Here is a 15,632-nt window from a genome sequence, read left to right as displayed (position 1 = left end):
GAAACAAAATCAATGATCATAACTGAATTATTACTCCAAAGGAATCGTAAATGAATAAATATATATATATATATATATATATATTGTGAGAGAGAGAGAGAGGGAATGCAGGCAGGAGGAGCACACTTAGATGTGGAATGGCTAGGGGCATGGGCAATCTAGCGTGTGGGATGGATGATTCAGATTCAGCTACCTGTTGAAGGGTGCATCATAATGCACTCACTACCCTCAGCTAACCCTTCATCATTTGTCCCTTTCACTTCTTATTTCCCCATCCAACTTAAACTCGGTTTGATTCACAGAAAATAATTTTTAAAAAATAATTTTTGAAAAATATTTATATTTTTTTAATTGAAAAATATTTTTTGTTATTTGAATAAATTAATGAAAAATATTTTTTATTGTTTAGCTATTTTTTGAAAAATTTATTTTTTTCAAATAATATTAATATAACTATTAAAATATTTAAAATTAGATTATAACTCGTACAATATACGAAATAATTTTATTTATTTAATATGAATATTATTTTCCTTTTAAATTTATATTTAAATCTTTAAAATTAATAGCATATATAAAATTTATATATATTGACTTGTAATTAAAAAATAAGTTTTTGGAAAATAGTAAAAAAAATTATATCTTTCCTTTAGATATTTTGGTTTACAATAATATTTATACAATTGTAAAATTATATTAAATAAAAATAAATTATACCTTTCTTTAAAAAATAAAAATATATATTATTGAATGATAAATTAAATAATAAAAGAAGTATTAACATACTTTCACTTTAATAATTTTGACTAAATTATTATACAAAATATGAACAATGTTACAAAATATGAGAAAAAAGAAAAAATAAATTTAAAAAATATTATTTTTCATAAGAATGAAATGTTAATAACAATAAAATGTATATGGGATAAAAGTTATAAAAAAAACAAATTGTAATAGTAATAGAATATATCTTGGAAAAGTTACTCAAAAAATAAAAAAATTGATGTATAATACATTACATTTGTAATATTAAATTTATAGAAGAATTCTTTAATGGCAATTAGAATTAAATAGATAATTTTTTAATTAATTTTTTAAAATTTAAAATGGATATTTCATATTTTTAATTTTAGAAAATATATCTCTAAATTGATTTGATTTTCAATTATAATTTGAATAAATTTAAAATTATCTAATTTGTAATTAAAAGAAAATATCTTATTTTTAAAAAAATTATCCTATGTGTCATTTAAGAAAGTTGTTCTCATAGGCGCCCATGTGACAAATTTATGTATGTATATTATTATATAATATATATTTATATATATTAGATTACATTTGTAGTCTTAAATTTGTAGAAAATTTTTTTAATGGTAATTAGGATTAAATAAATAATTTTTAAATTAAATTTTTAAAATTTAAAATGGATATAATAAGTGATAAATATAATATTAAATTTTTTTGTATTTATTTGAAGTATAAATTTGATAATTAGAATTCAAATAGATATAATCATTTTGATAATCTTATTATTTAAAGATTTAAGATGAAAATTTTTTGAATTTTCAAAATCTTACATAAAATTACTTGAATTTTTAATATTTTATATAATTTTTTTAAAAAGATAATTTTTTAAATCAAGATAAAAAGATTGTTGAAAGATTTAGATAAACTTAATCTTTATAATTTTTAAACATGTTTGAAAGATTTTGATAATTAAATAATTTTTTAAATAAGGTTAATTGGTAAACAACTAAAATTATTTATTAAAAAATAAAATCCATATTTTATATTTTTAATTTTAGAAAATATATTTCTAAATTGATTTGATTTTCAATTATAATTTGAATAAATTTAAAATTATCTAATTTGTAATTAAAAGAAAATATCTTATTCTTTTAAAAATTTGTCTTATGTGTCATTTAAGAAAATTATTCACATAGACTTCTATGTGACAAACTTATTTATATATGTTGCTATATAATATATATATATTAGATTATTTATTATTAAAATATATTGAATTTATATATTAGTAAAATTATGAATATTAAAAAATAATTATATTTTAATAAAAATATTTAATATTAAAATATTATGTTAATATAAAAACACTTAAAATAAAACTATTTATTATTCTTTATATTATTTATTAATATATTAATATATTATTATAATATTTAATAATTTAAATTAATAATATTTATTACTATATTATTTATTAATATATGATTTATTAATATAATATTGTTTATTAATATATTATAATATTATTTATTAATAGTATATTATTTATTTGTATAATATTATTTATTAATATAATATTATTTATAAATAAAATTATGCTTAAAAGTATTGATAAATAGCTCTATTCATAGATAGTTTTTTCGAAAAATATCTTTCCTTTTTCAAATTTATAGGATAATTTAAAAAAATAATTTTATTTTTCATTAATCAAAAAATTATTTTTTATTGATTTGTAATTTTTCATCAAACAAACACATAAAAATACAAAAATTATTTTTCATGAAACAAATGAAACTTTGGATTCATTTCCATGTCATCATATGCTTTTAAATAAGGGTTTCGTATCTTGCATAGTTTACTACCTTCCATTTAATTATAATAAAATCTCAATTAAATTCAAATTATTTCTAATATGCGTCGGTTGACCATTTGCTGAGATTTTGAGATATTTTTTTATAAAATTTTAAGTATAAATTATAATTATAATTAAATATTATATTTATATATGAATAATTAAATTAACTAATTAGAACATAATCAGATAAATTTAACACAAAATTAAATTTAATTTATGCACAATAAAACCTAAATTTAAGATTTTGAAATTTTAGGATCTCATTCTTATTTATAAGCTACGGTTGAGTTTGAGGATTAAGACTGAAGCAAGTGGTAAAAAAAGGAAAACTTACTTATATCGCATGAATGATTCATGATTTACGATTTACGATTATACCATGGTAAGTGTTTTAAGAGGAATAAAAAGGATGCTTTAATCATAATTCAACTAAGAAAGGAAAGGTTTTGGATAAATAAATACCAGCGTTATACACTTTAATAAATCAATTATGTAATGAAAGAATAAAAGTCATATGATAAATGATATTAAAAAAAAAAAAAAACCTACTCTAAAACTATCCAACTCCAAACCAAAGTGCCGATAGTTAAATAAGGTGGGCTAATTGTAAACCGCGTCAAGAACTTCAAGGGTGGACAGAATGAATTGTCGTGATAAAAATGTCACGAGATTAAATTAAAAAAATATCAAACCAAATGCTTCAAAAAAATTTAAACAAAAAAAAAAAAAGTGATCCAATCTTATATCATATAAACGTTTTGATTTTATAAGAAAGGATAATAATAACGCCACCATTTCATATGCATACTCTTAACACTGCCATTGGATGGACATGTTCCTATTTCATATCATAATTCATTTCATTCATCGGAAAGAAAAAAAAAAAGGTATAAGAATGGTCGTACTTATAGGATAAACAGATATCAAGACAAAAAAACATGAAGTAAGCCATTTCACAAGTAAACACTCCCTTTTTTCTATTTATTATCTAATTTTTAAAAATATCTTAAAATTATGTTTTTTTAACATCTATTTTTTTTAATATTTTAAACCTATTTTTTAATATATTTTTTACTTTTTATATTAAAAATTATAAAACTTTAATTTTATAAAAAAATTTAAAATTTAATATTAAATACATTAAATTAATTTTTTTTTTTAAAAATTTCGTAAAAATCAATAACATTCAAATTATTTGGAACAGAAGGAGCACTAATTATATTTCCATTTTTGCATAATCATTCAATTCTATCTTGTATAATTTTCAATTTTGCAACATTCTTGACGAGGTAGGTACCTTTCTTTTGATTGCAAGACAACTACGGAAGATTTTCAATCCTTTCCCCGAACATAAGGAGCCTTCTAAAAGCTCAAAAACAGCACAGTCCAGTCTAGAGGAGTGGGCAGCCCATTCTATTATGTAGAGGCCCAAGTATCCCGAAAGATGCTGACCAATGATCAGCACCGTTACCAAACCACCAATTACCTCATCTCTCATCTCTCCTCGCCCACCTTTTATCTCGTCCGCGGACAACAACAACACAGAGAGAGAGAGAGAGAGAGAGAGAGAGAGAAGAAATGATGCAATACCGCTTTACCACCCTAGCTCGCACCATCTCATCTGCCACAAAGTCAAGACTCATCTCATCCACGATCGACTCACCTATCACCAAACCCGATTTCCCTCCCACCCTAGCCGGCCTCCGGGCCCGCCTAGCTGTGGAATCGCCCACCATCTCCGATTTCGTCGATCTCCAAAAAGATAGCCAGTATTCCGTGGAAGTCGGGACGAAGAAAAAACCACTCCCTAAACCCAAATGGATGAGAGAATCCATTCCAGGCGGTGAAAAATACGTTCAGATTAAAAACAAGTTAAGGGAATTAAAACTCCACACCGTCTGCGAAGAAGCTCGATGCCCCAATCTTGGCGAGTGTTGGTCCGGTGGTGAGACTGGGACCGCAACTGCCACTATCATGATCCTGGGTGATACTTGTACTCGCGGTTGCAGGTATTTTTTTTAACCAAGTAAAAAATAAATTTGTAATTAGGAAATATTTAAATTCAAAATTTTCGGTCGTTTTCAGGTTTTGCAATGTGAAGACATCGCGGACGCCGCCTCCTCCGGATCCCAATGAACCAGGGAATGTTGCGGACGCAATTGCGTCGTGGGGTTTGGATTACGTGGTGATTACGAGCGTGGACCGGGATGATTTAGCTGATCAAGGGAGTGGGCATTTTGCGGAAACGGTTCAGAAGTTGAAAGCTTTGAAGCCTAATATGCTTATAGAAGCCTTGGGTATCAATTACCTTTTAAACTTGTATATAATTGTTAACTTATTGGCATGCCCGGTGACATTGAATTGAAGTTTGAAGCTTTTCTCCTTTTAGATAATAAGTAAAGGCCTTATAGAAGTTTCCCATAAAAAAAGGGTCTTATAGAAATTAAATGCTTTTATAGTGTTGGCATTTATGATTGGTACAGATTCATTTTCACGCTAGAGTTGGCATGAATAAAATTCAATGAGGGGCTGTTCTTGCTCATTTGCATTTTTAGAATTTCTCATTGAGTTTGAGTTCCTACGATGGAATTTGTAGCTAATGTTGCATGCACTATTTGTCAATTGTGTAGTTCCTGATTTTCGGGGAGATGCTGGTTGCATAGAGAAAGTTGCAAAATCTGGACTTGATGTTTTTGCTCATAATATTGAGACTGTTGAAGAGCTTCAAAGAGTTGTACGTGATCACCGTGCTAATTTTAAGCAATCTTTGGATGTTCTAAGGAAGGCCAAAGACTATGCTCCTGCTGGAACACTTACCAAGACTTCGATAATGTTAGGATGTGGGGAAACACCTGATCAAGTTGTGAAAACAATGGAGAAGGTGAGAGCGGCCGGTGTTGATGTGATGACATTTGGTCAGTATATGAGACCATCAAAGCGCCACATGCCTGTATCAGAATATATTACACCTGAGGCTTTTGAGAAATATCAAACACTTGGCATGGAAATGGTATACAGTGATATTTTTCTAAAACTTATAGTTTTACTAGTTAACTATACCCGTATTTGCTCAGATTAGTTGAATGTCTAACAAATTCATCTATCTGGTTTCTTTAAACACATCTTTTTAGTTTGCCATTGGCTAACTTGACTGTAATTGCTTGTTGAGAAAAGCCACTCTTCCTTAAGCAGATCTTGTTAAGCTGCTTTGCCCATCGTCCTTAAGTACTTCCGCAGAAAGATCTAAAATCAAGAAATGAATATGTTAAAATTGATGACAATATAATTGCCAAGTTAGCCTTGTCAACTGCATTTCTCAACTCTTTTTCCTTTCTCCCTTTAAAACACCTTAGCTATCCATGATTGGACCTCACAGTTAATCAGTTCTAATGATCGGCACTATGGGTACTCTTATGCATCCAAGGCTGCTCGATAGCTTTCCAATGGTAGTTGAAAAATGTTTGCTGCTTGGAGTATATGTGATTAAGCGTAGTAGGCAGTACTATTACTTCATTTATTCTCAGTCAGCTCTCAGTGATTTTGTGGCTTTTAGTTCTATGTCTCTGTGCAAGCTAAGTTTTTGCTTCCTTCTATATTTTTGTTCAAGATAGATTCAGTGTAAGCCAAATGGTTGATGTATTGCCATTTCTTGCTCAAAGAAACCCATTGTTTACTACTTTGGTTCCTTGACCTTTTATCTTGCAATAAGACCTAAAGTTTGGCATTTTATTTGTTTCAACACCATTATGCTATATCAATGGCATTTAGTAATATGTTACTGTTGAAATATCATGTTAATATCATATGAATGTACAGAATATCATGTTAATAACTTCCCATTGCACTAGTCATTTTTTGGGGCTACTATTGCATTTGCATCAATCATTTAGATCATTGCTTGGAGTGGTAATGCATTTTAAAGAGTGAATCATCATCATAGTTGAAGCAAGAATTATTTCCTCACCTTCATCCAACTGTAAATCTGCTTGAATTTTTCTTATTAAATTTCTCCTTTGGATGGATCAGGGATTTCGGTATGTAGCATCTGGTCCCATGGTCAGGTCATCATACAAGGCAGGAGAATTCTACATCAAATCTATGATAGAATCTGATCGGGCTGCTTCTTCTTCATAGTTTCTTTTCGGGTGATTGTTTTTCTTTTACAGTATACCTATTTTCTTCCGGATGGTATCATTGACATGCATCAGATACGGTTTGGGTAGTGAAATGACTGCCCATGCCACTTAATGTGCCTTAGCAAATGTCAAGGGAATTTAGTTGGAAGAAAATGAAAAGGATGAATTGCTTGGAGTTGGCCAAGATTTTGGTAGACTGACGTTGCAATATCTGTTTACTAAATTTGTTGTAATTATCAGCTGCAGTTTTATTACTTCCCAATCAAGGTTTTATTTGTATAAGCATGCTTTTTAGCACGGAGATACTGACGTGCCAGAAGACAATATTTTGATCAATCATTTTACCCAGAGTTCAATTCACCACGACCCTTCTCCAAGCAATTTTGGTGAAACCCTTTTTAACTTTAGTTCGATAATAATTGACAGTGAAGGTGCGCCAAACAATCACATAGATTGAATGTTGCTGATCGACCTGTTACAAGACCTGGCATGGGCCTCAATCAACCCTTGACGGTAGGATGCAGCTGTCCGCGTGCTACGTATCTTAACCAATTAAAACCAAATAGTTCATGTGGGGCTGGTGTTTGGGTTTTCCAAGACAGTTAACGATTTGGTTTCAATGGACAGAAAGAAAAATGAAGCAGTCAGGATGTTTTGTTCCTAAAAATGTTGATATTGGGTTCTATAGAAGAAGCACCCGTGTTTTGCTTCTTGCTTGCGTCAAGAGAGAAGGGGCAGCATGCTAACTTCGAGAAAAGAATATTTGCTTAAACCATTTATCTGAGATGAATTTTGGCTCCACAAGGAGCCTTGCAGGTGGCCGTGTCTTTAAACTCTTAACAAACGGGCTTTAGTCAACCGTGGATGCATGCTATTGCAAGCATCCAAACTTCACAATATGAAGCAAAGTTTCAAGTGTCTTTCCGTACTGCCCAGCCTAATAATCCCATTCAATATAAAGTAGCATAAACTGTTTCCTCTTTTCACGCATCCCCTTCACATAATTATCATCAGGGTTGGCAGTACAATTTGAGTTCGACGGTTTCGATCCAATCCCATCCGATTTGGGTCGATTTTTTTTTTAAATCAGATTTAAGATTAGGTCGAATATTATTAAAAAAATTAAGATCAAATTAGATTCAATAAATCCAATTCAATCGACCCGATATTATATTAAAAATTATTTTTTAATTTTTTAATTATATATAATTATATATTTATATTTTTTAAAAAATAATATTTTATTAATTTTAGATCAGATCGAATAAGATACAAAATTATATAATATCGAGTTGTATTGAGTTCAGATATAAATTAATAAAAATTTTTTTAGCCGGATCGAATTTAGAGCAAGCAAAAATTCATTTTAATCCGTCCCGTTGTCAACCCTAATAATCACTTTCGATCTATCTCCTTTTATTACCCCTTCGGAAGTTCTGTATACCAACCCCAATGGACAAATAGTATAACTTTCTTTTTTTTTGTTTTTATATTATAGTAGGATGAAATGAATTAAAGAATACTAATAATATTCGTAAGTCATTCGAGTTTTACTCGAATAAAATTTAAATTTTATTTAATTATTATTAAGTTAAACTCGAATTTGAGTAGTTTGATTTATTTATTAAGTTAAGTTTAAATATTTTTATATTTGACTTGAGTAATTGAAGAGCTTAATTAAATTTTTATATTTAAATATATTTTTATTATTTTAATTAACAAAATATCTTGAATTCAAATTTAAATTCGAGTATAAATAATTAAATTTTTATTTAACATAAAAATTAAATTTATTTTTATATATTAATCAAATTTAATTAAATAAATTCAAATAATTTGATTTTTATCTTAAATTAAATTTAAACTTAAAATAAATTCAATCAAACTCAAATTTTATTTCAAATTTTGAATTTAAGATGAATTTAAAATTAAAATTAAATTTAAACTTAATATTATTTCTATTCGAACTAAATTACACCTTAGTGACAAGCATAAATCACCCACCACGATTGCTTGCCTATTAGCCAATAGACGTCCAGGATATCCTTGGCTTTGGTTAGGACTCAGGCCAGTCATTTTGTCCTGTTGCTATAGCTGTACACAATTTCCTCTTTCAAATTTCTATCTCTACTTGTAGTCTAGCAGCCAGTAGTACTAAACAAAAAGCTTGCGTATGACTTTTCATAGCCGTTTAATTTTCAAACAAAAATCAAAATCCCTCCTTACGTAGCTTCTGTCATAATTTCATTCCTTCACCCCTGCAACAATCAGCATTCTCACGTTTTAACACCAAGATACAATCTCACAAATCTCCACGTCCTCCTGAACAAGAGGAAGAAGTAACCGTGAAAAAAGAAGTATTGGTGCTTTCAGAAACATCCACACTCCACAAGAAACAACAAGAAAAAGTTATTCAAACTCCTCTTACCCCACCACCCAAAACCCAAACAGAAGTTTCCGGTCCAATTAAGAAACAGCAATAAGAGCAAGAAACCTCCGATCTCTCTCAACTTTCAGAGATTTACAGCATGGCGGAAACCATCTCATCGACAACTACAAGGGCAAAAGGCCTGAAAGAAGCAATGAGCAAAAAGAACAGCGATGTCAAACACAAGTCCCCAGCAAAGGTAATGAAAAAGCGTCCAAGCAATGGAGATCCTGCAAGCGTTCAAGCCAGAAGAATGGATCCATCACCTGATAAGAGGGCCCGCGGTCGAGGAAGGGGAGTAGTTGAGGTGAAAACTGTGCCGCGTAATGTGGGGTCCAGGTCCAGGTCAGCGGGAACCGGAAGAGCCGGTGGACTGGGTAAGGGTGCCGTCGGGAAGAGTCCTACGATGGTGACCAAAAAAACGGATAGCAAGCTAGTTGGTACCGCAACAGTGAAGGGCCAGAGTGAGAGACAGAAAGATGAAATGGCGACGTGTTGGAACAGCAGCAGGGCACTGAGTCATTTGAGAATCCTCTTGTCTCCTTAGAGTGCTTCATCTTTTTATGAAAAAAAGACCAAAAATTAAAATTAAAAAACTATATTTCTTATTTGTAGAAATTGTTTGTTGATACATGCTTTGTCCGGAGCAAAATTATGTGATTTTGAAATGTAACGGGGCTTGTAAATACTGATCAGTTAAAATTTTCCCCATCTTGGTAAGAATTTTCATTTCTGTTGGAAGCTATAATCTTGAGATGGTGACTTTTAATCCAGGGATACATGCAAGTGAAACGGTCCTCAAAATCTAGTATCATCTTTTTTGCTACTCTTTTACGGGAATGAGGGGAGGTCAGAGACTGCTTCTTCTTTCTCGGTGGGCTTGTCTCGTTAACTGTTTTTTTTTTGGACTTCGAGTAACTAGTAATATTAGTAGATGAAAGAGTTTTTTTTACTAATAGAATTAGTACAGGAAAGTTGATTTACGAAATTTTCTTGTGATACCCAATTTCGTTCACGGTGTAAGATTTTGACTTTGATGCCATTGTTAAAAATGAGTTATTTTTGTAAAGAAAAAATTGTTTTATTAAAAAGTAAAAAATCGTAACAATTTGAAATATATAATTGTTTAAATGGACATGATTATTTTAATTTGTTTGATAAATAGATTTATTTTTAATTTTCATAATATTAATAAATTAATATTATTTTATTCTAAATAAACTTTTATGAATGAAAATAATTTTTTTATGACAAAACAAAATATCATAACTATTTGAAATTAATAATTATTCAAATAGGTATAATAACTATTTAAACTTGCTTGGTAAATCGATTTATTTTTTTAAATCTTATTAAGTTTTGGAATATTAATAAAATAATATTATTTTATTTTGAATATACTTGTATGAATAAAAATAATTGGTTTATGAGAAAACAAAAGGTCATAATTATTTGAATGTGTTCAAAAAATAGATTTATTTTTTAAATTATTACATATTAATTTTTTGAAATATTAATAAATTATATATTATTTTATTTGCAATAAATTTGTATGAATAGAAGAAATTTTTTTATGACAAAACAAAATGTCATAACGATTTGAAATAAAAAATTATTCAAATAGTCATAACTATTCGAATTTATTTAGTAAATAGATTCATTTTTTAAATATCTTCCTCATTAATTTTTAGAATATTAATAAATTAGTATTATTTTATTTTGAATAAGCCTATATGAACTGATACAAATGTTTTTTTGATGAAACAACAGGTCATAATGATTTGATATAGATAATTATTCAAATAGTTATGACTATTTAAATTTGTTCAGTAAACATATTTATTTTTAAAATCTTGTACTTATTAATTGTCGAAATATTAATAAATTAATATTATTTTAATCCAAATAAGCTTCTATGAACAAAAACAATTGTTTTATGATAAAAATAAAAAGTCATAACGATTTGAAATAAATCATTGATCAAAATAATCATAACTATTTGAATTTATTCGGTAAATAGAGTTGTTTTTTAAATCTTTTACTTATTAATTATTTGAATATTAATAAATTTGTATTATTTTAATTGAAATAAGCTTGTACAAATAGAAAAACTTTTTTTATGACAAAACAAAATATTATAGCAATTTGAAAAGGCAATCACTCAAATAGTCATAACTATTTAAACTTGTTTGATAAACAGATTCAATTTTTAAATCTCTTACTTATTAATTTTTGAAATATTAATAAATTAAATTTATGTTATTCCAAATAAGCTTGTTGGAATAAAACAATTGTTTTGTGATAAAACAAAAGGTCATAATGATTTGAAATAGATAATTGTTCAAATAGTCAAAACTATTTACATTAGTAAAGCCAATAGATTCATTTTCTAAATTTGTTATTTATTAATTTTTAAAATATTAATAAATTAGCATTACTTTATTCCGAATAAGACTATATCAATAGAAAAAAATTATTTTATGACAAAACAAATGGTCATCATGATTTGAAACAAATAATTGTTCAAATTATTATAAATAATTAAACTGGTTTGGTAAATAGATTTATTTTTTTAAATCTCTTATTAATTTTTAAAATATTAATAAATTAATATTATTTTATTTTGAACAAACTTATATGAACAAAAACATTTGTTTTACGACAAACAAAAGGTCATAAGGATTTGAAATAGATAATTATTCATATAGCCTTAACTATTTGAATTGATTTGGCAAACAAATTTATTTTTTAAATATCTTAGTTATTAATTTTCTTAATATTATTAGATTAGTATTATTTTATTTCGAATAAGCTTGTATAAATATAAATAATTATTTTATGACAAAATAAAAGGTCATAAGGATTTGAAATATATAATTGTTCAAATAGTCATAACTATTTGAACTAGTTTAGTAAACAGATTTATTTTTTAAATCTCCTACTTATTAATTTTTGAAATATTAATAAATTAGTATTATATTTTGAATAGGCTTATATGATGAAAAACAATTGTATTATGGCAAAATAAATGTTTATAAAGATTTGAAATAGATAACTGTTAAATTTGTCATAATTATTTAAACTAATTCGATAAATTGATTTATTTTTTAAATCTCCAACTTCTCAATTTTTGAAATATTAATAAAGTAATATTATTTTATTTTGGATAAGCTTTTATGAACTGAAACAATTGTTTTACTATAAAACAAAAGGTTATAACATTTTAAATAGATAATTGTTCAAATAATCATAACTTTTTGAATTTGTTCAGTAAACATATTTATTTGTTTAAATTTCTTGCTTATTAATTTTCTGAATGTTAATAAAATAGTATTATTTTATTTTGAATATGCATGTATGAATTGAAACAATTATTTTATGACTAAACAAAAGGTCAAAAAGATTTGAAATAGATAATTGTTCTAATAATCTTAACTATTTGAACTGGTTCGGTAAACATATTTATTTTTTAAATCTTTCACATATTAATTTTAGAATATTATTAGTTTAACAATATTATACTTCAAATAAGCTTGTATGAATAGAAACAATTGTTTCTTTACAAAACAAAGATCATAACAATTTGAGATAGATAATTGTTTAAATAATCTTAATTATTTGAATTGGTCTGGTAAACAGATTTAGTTTTTAAATCTCCAACTTCTTAATTTTTGAAATATTAATAAAGTAATATTTTTTTATTTTGAATAAGCTTTTATGAACTAAAATAATTGTTTTATTATAAAACAAAATGTTATAACATTTCAAATAGATAATTGTTCAAATAGTCATAACTGTTTGAATTTATTCAGTAAACGGATTTATTTGTTTAAATTTCTTGCTTATTAATTTTTTGAATGTTAATAAAATAGTATTATTTTATTTCAAATAAGCATGTATGAATTGAAACAATTATTTATCACTAAGCGAAATGTCTGAACAATTTGAAATAGATAATTATTCTAATAGTCTTAACTATTTAAACTGGTTCGGTAAACACATTTATTTTTTAAATCTCTTATTAATTTTAGAATATTATTAGTTTAGCAATATTTTACTCCAAATAAGCTTGTATGAACATAAACAATTGTTTTATGAAAAAATAAAGATCATAACAATTTGAGATAGATAATTGTTCAAATAGTTATAACTATTTGAACCGGTTCGATAAATAGATTTAGTTTTTAAATCTTTTGCTTATTAATTTTTGAAATATTAGTAATGTAGTATTATTTTATTTTGGATAAGTTTTTATGAATTGAAACAATTATTTTGTGACAAAACAAAAGATCATAACAACTTTAAATAGATAATTATTCAAATAGTCAAATCTATTTGAACTTGTTTGGTAAATAGATTTTATTTTATTAAATCTTTTTCTTATTAATTTTTTGAATGTTAATAAATTAGTATTAATTTATTCTAAATAAGCATGTATGAACTAAAACAATTATTTTATGACTAAACAAAAGGTCAAAATGATTTGAAATAGATAATTGTCCTAATAGTCTTAATCATTTAAATTGATTCGTTAAACAATTTATTTTTTAAATTTCTTACTTATTAATTTTTGAAATATTATTAAATTATTATTATTTTAATCCGAATAAGCTTGTATAAATAAAATAATTATTTTATGACAAAACAAAGGGTCATAATGATTTGAAATAGATTATCATTCATATAGTCTTAGCTACTTAAGTCGGTTCGATAATTAGATTTATTTTTTAATTTTCTTGGTTATTAAGTTTCGAAATATTATTAAATTAGTATTATTTTATTACGAATAAAATAGTATGAATGGAACCAATTGTTTCATGACAAAATAAAATGTTATAACAATTTGAAATCAATAATTATTCAAATAGTCAAAACTACTTGAAATGGTTTGGAAAACAAATTTACTTTTTAAATCCCTTACTGATTAATTTTTTAAATATTAATAAATTAATATTGTTTTATTTTGAACAAACTTATATTAACAAAAATAATTTTTTTATGACAAAACAAAAAGTAATAACAATTTGAAATAGATAATTGTTTAAATAGGTATAATTATTTCCAAAGGTTCAGTAAATAGAAATATTTTCTAAATCTCTTGCTTATAAATTTTTGAAATATTAATAAATTAGTTTTATTCTATTTGAATAAGCTTGTATGAGCTGAAATAATTATTTTATAACAAAATAAAATGTCGTAACAAATACAAATATATAATTTTTCATATAGTCTTAACTATTTGAATTGGTTCAACAAATGAATTTTTTTTAAATCTTTTAGTTATTAATTTTTAGAATATTACTAAATTAGTATTATTTTATTCTAAATAAGCTTGTATGAACAAAAACAATTGTTTTATGATAGAACAAAATGTTATAATAATTTGAAATAGATAATTGTTCAAACAGTCATAATTATTTGAACTTGTTTGATAAGCATATTTATTTTTTAAATCTCTTATTAATTACTGAAATATTAATAAAATAGAATTATTTTATTCCAAATAAGCTTGTAAGTTGATAAACAATTGTTTTATAACAAAACAAAAAGTAATAACGATTTGAAATAGGTAGTTGTTCAAATGGCCATAATCATTTGAACTGATTTTGTAAACTAATTTATTTTTTAAATCTCTTGCTTATTAACTTTTGAAATATTAATAAAGTAGCATTATTGTATTTTGGATAAGCTTTTATGAACTAAAATAATTGTTTTATGACAAAATAAAAGGTTATAATGATTTTAAATAGATAATTGTTTAAATAGTCATAACTATTTGAACTTGTTCGGTAAACAAATTTATTTTTTCAAATCTCTTGCTTATTAATTTTTTTAATGTTAATAAATTAGTATTATTTTATTCCGAATAAACTTGTATGAATTGAAACAATTATTATATAACTAAACAAAAGGTCAGAACGAATTGAAATAGATAAATATTCTAATAGCCTTAACTATGTGAACTTATTTCGCAAACACATTTATCTTTTAAATCTCTTATTAATTTTTGAAATATTATTAAATTAGTATTATTTTTATCAAAATAAGCTTGTATGATCAGAAACAATTGTTTTATAAGAAAAAAATATCATAACTATTTGAGATTGATATTTGTTCAAATAGTAACTATTTGAACTAGTTTGAAAACAACATTAGTTTTAAATCTCTTGCTTAGTAATTTTTGAAATATTAGTAAAGTAGTATTATTTTATTTTGGATAAGTTTTTATGAACTAAAACAATTGTTTTATGACAAAATAAAATGTCATAATGACTTTAAATAGAAAATTGTTCAAATAGTTGAATCTATTTGAACTTGTTTGATAAACAAATTTATTTTTTTAAATCTCTTACTCATTAATTTTTCAAATGTTATTAAATTAGTATTATTTTCTTTTACATAAGCTTGTATGAACTGAAATAATTATTTTATCACTAAACAAAAGGTCAAAATAATTTGAAATAGA

At 25.5% G+C, this 15,632-nt stretch overlaps 2 protein-coding genes across 2 annotated transcripts; both read left to right on the top strand.

Annotated features, from left to right (window-relative positions):
- The first annotated feature begins 4,124 nt into the window (after window positions 1-4,124).
- Window positions 4,125-7,115, top strand: LOC111293686 (lipoyl synthase, mitochondrial). The gene is made up of 4 exons (XM_022886556.2): window positions 4,125-4,611; window positions 4,688-4,899; window positions 5,233-5,612; window positions 6,629-7,115. Exons 1-4 carry the CDS (start codon window positions 4,181-4,183, stop codon window positions 6,734-6,736), a joined length of 1,131 nt encoding a protein of 376 aa, XP_022742291.2. The 5' UTR covers window positions 4,125-4,180; the 3' UTR covers window positions 6,737-7,115.
- A 1,519-nt stretch (window positions 7,116-8,634) lies between these two features.
- Window positions 8,635-10,155, top strand: LOC149514392 (uncharacterized). The gene has a single exon (XM_089745007.1). The coding sequence runs from the start codon at window positions 9,267-9,269 to the stop codon at window positions 9,711-9,713; it is 447 nt and encodes a 148-aa protein (XP_089601133.1). The 5' UTR covers window positions 8,635-9,266; the 3' UTR covers window positions 9,714-10,155.
- Window positions 10,156-15,632: the final 5,477 nt, after the last annotated feature.

The sequence above is a fragment of the Durio zibethinus genome, chromosome 16 (genome assembly GCF_047325235.1).
Source record: "Durio zibethinus cultivar Kanyao isolate XHJ-2024 chromosome 16, ASM4732523v1, whole genome shotgun sequence".
Taxonomy (NCBI): Eukaryota; Viridiplantae; Streptophyta; class Magnoliopsida; order Malvales; family Malvaceae; genus Durio; species Durio zibethinus.
This window is presented reverse-complemented; position numbering and strand designations above follow the sequence as displayed.

What these genes read in the sequence shown, in the direction of transcription:
- LOC111293686 (XM_022886556.2), top strand. Translation starts at nt 4,181, where the DNA reads ATGATGCAATACCGCTTTACCACCCTAGCTCGCACCATCTCATCTGCC. An exon ending in ACTTGTACTCGCGGTTGCAG is followed by an intron (nt 4,612 to 4,687) that starts GTATTTTTTTTA and finishes GGTCGTTTTCAG; the next exon opens with GTTTTGCAATGTGAAGACAT. An exon ending in TATGCTTATAGAAGCCTTGG is followed by an intron (nt 4,900 to 5,232) that starts GTATCAATTACC and finishes TCAATTGTGTAG; the next exon opens with TTCCTGATTTTCGGGGAGAT.
- LOC149514392 (XM_089745007.1), top strand. Translation starts at nt 9,267, where the DNA reads ATGGCGGAAACCATCTCATCGACAACTACAAGGGCAAAAGGCCTGAAA.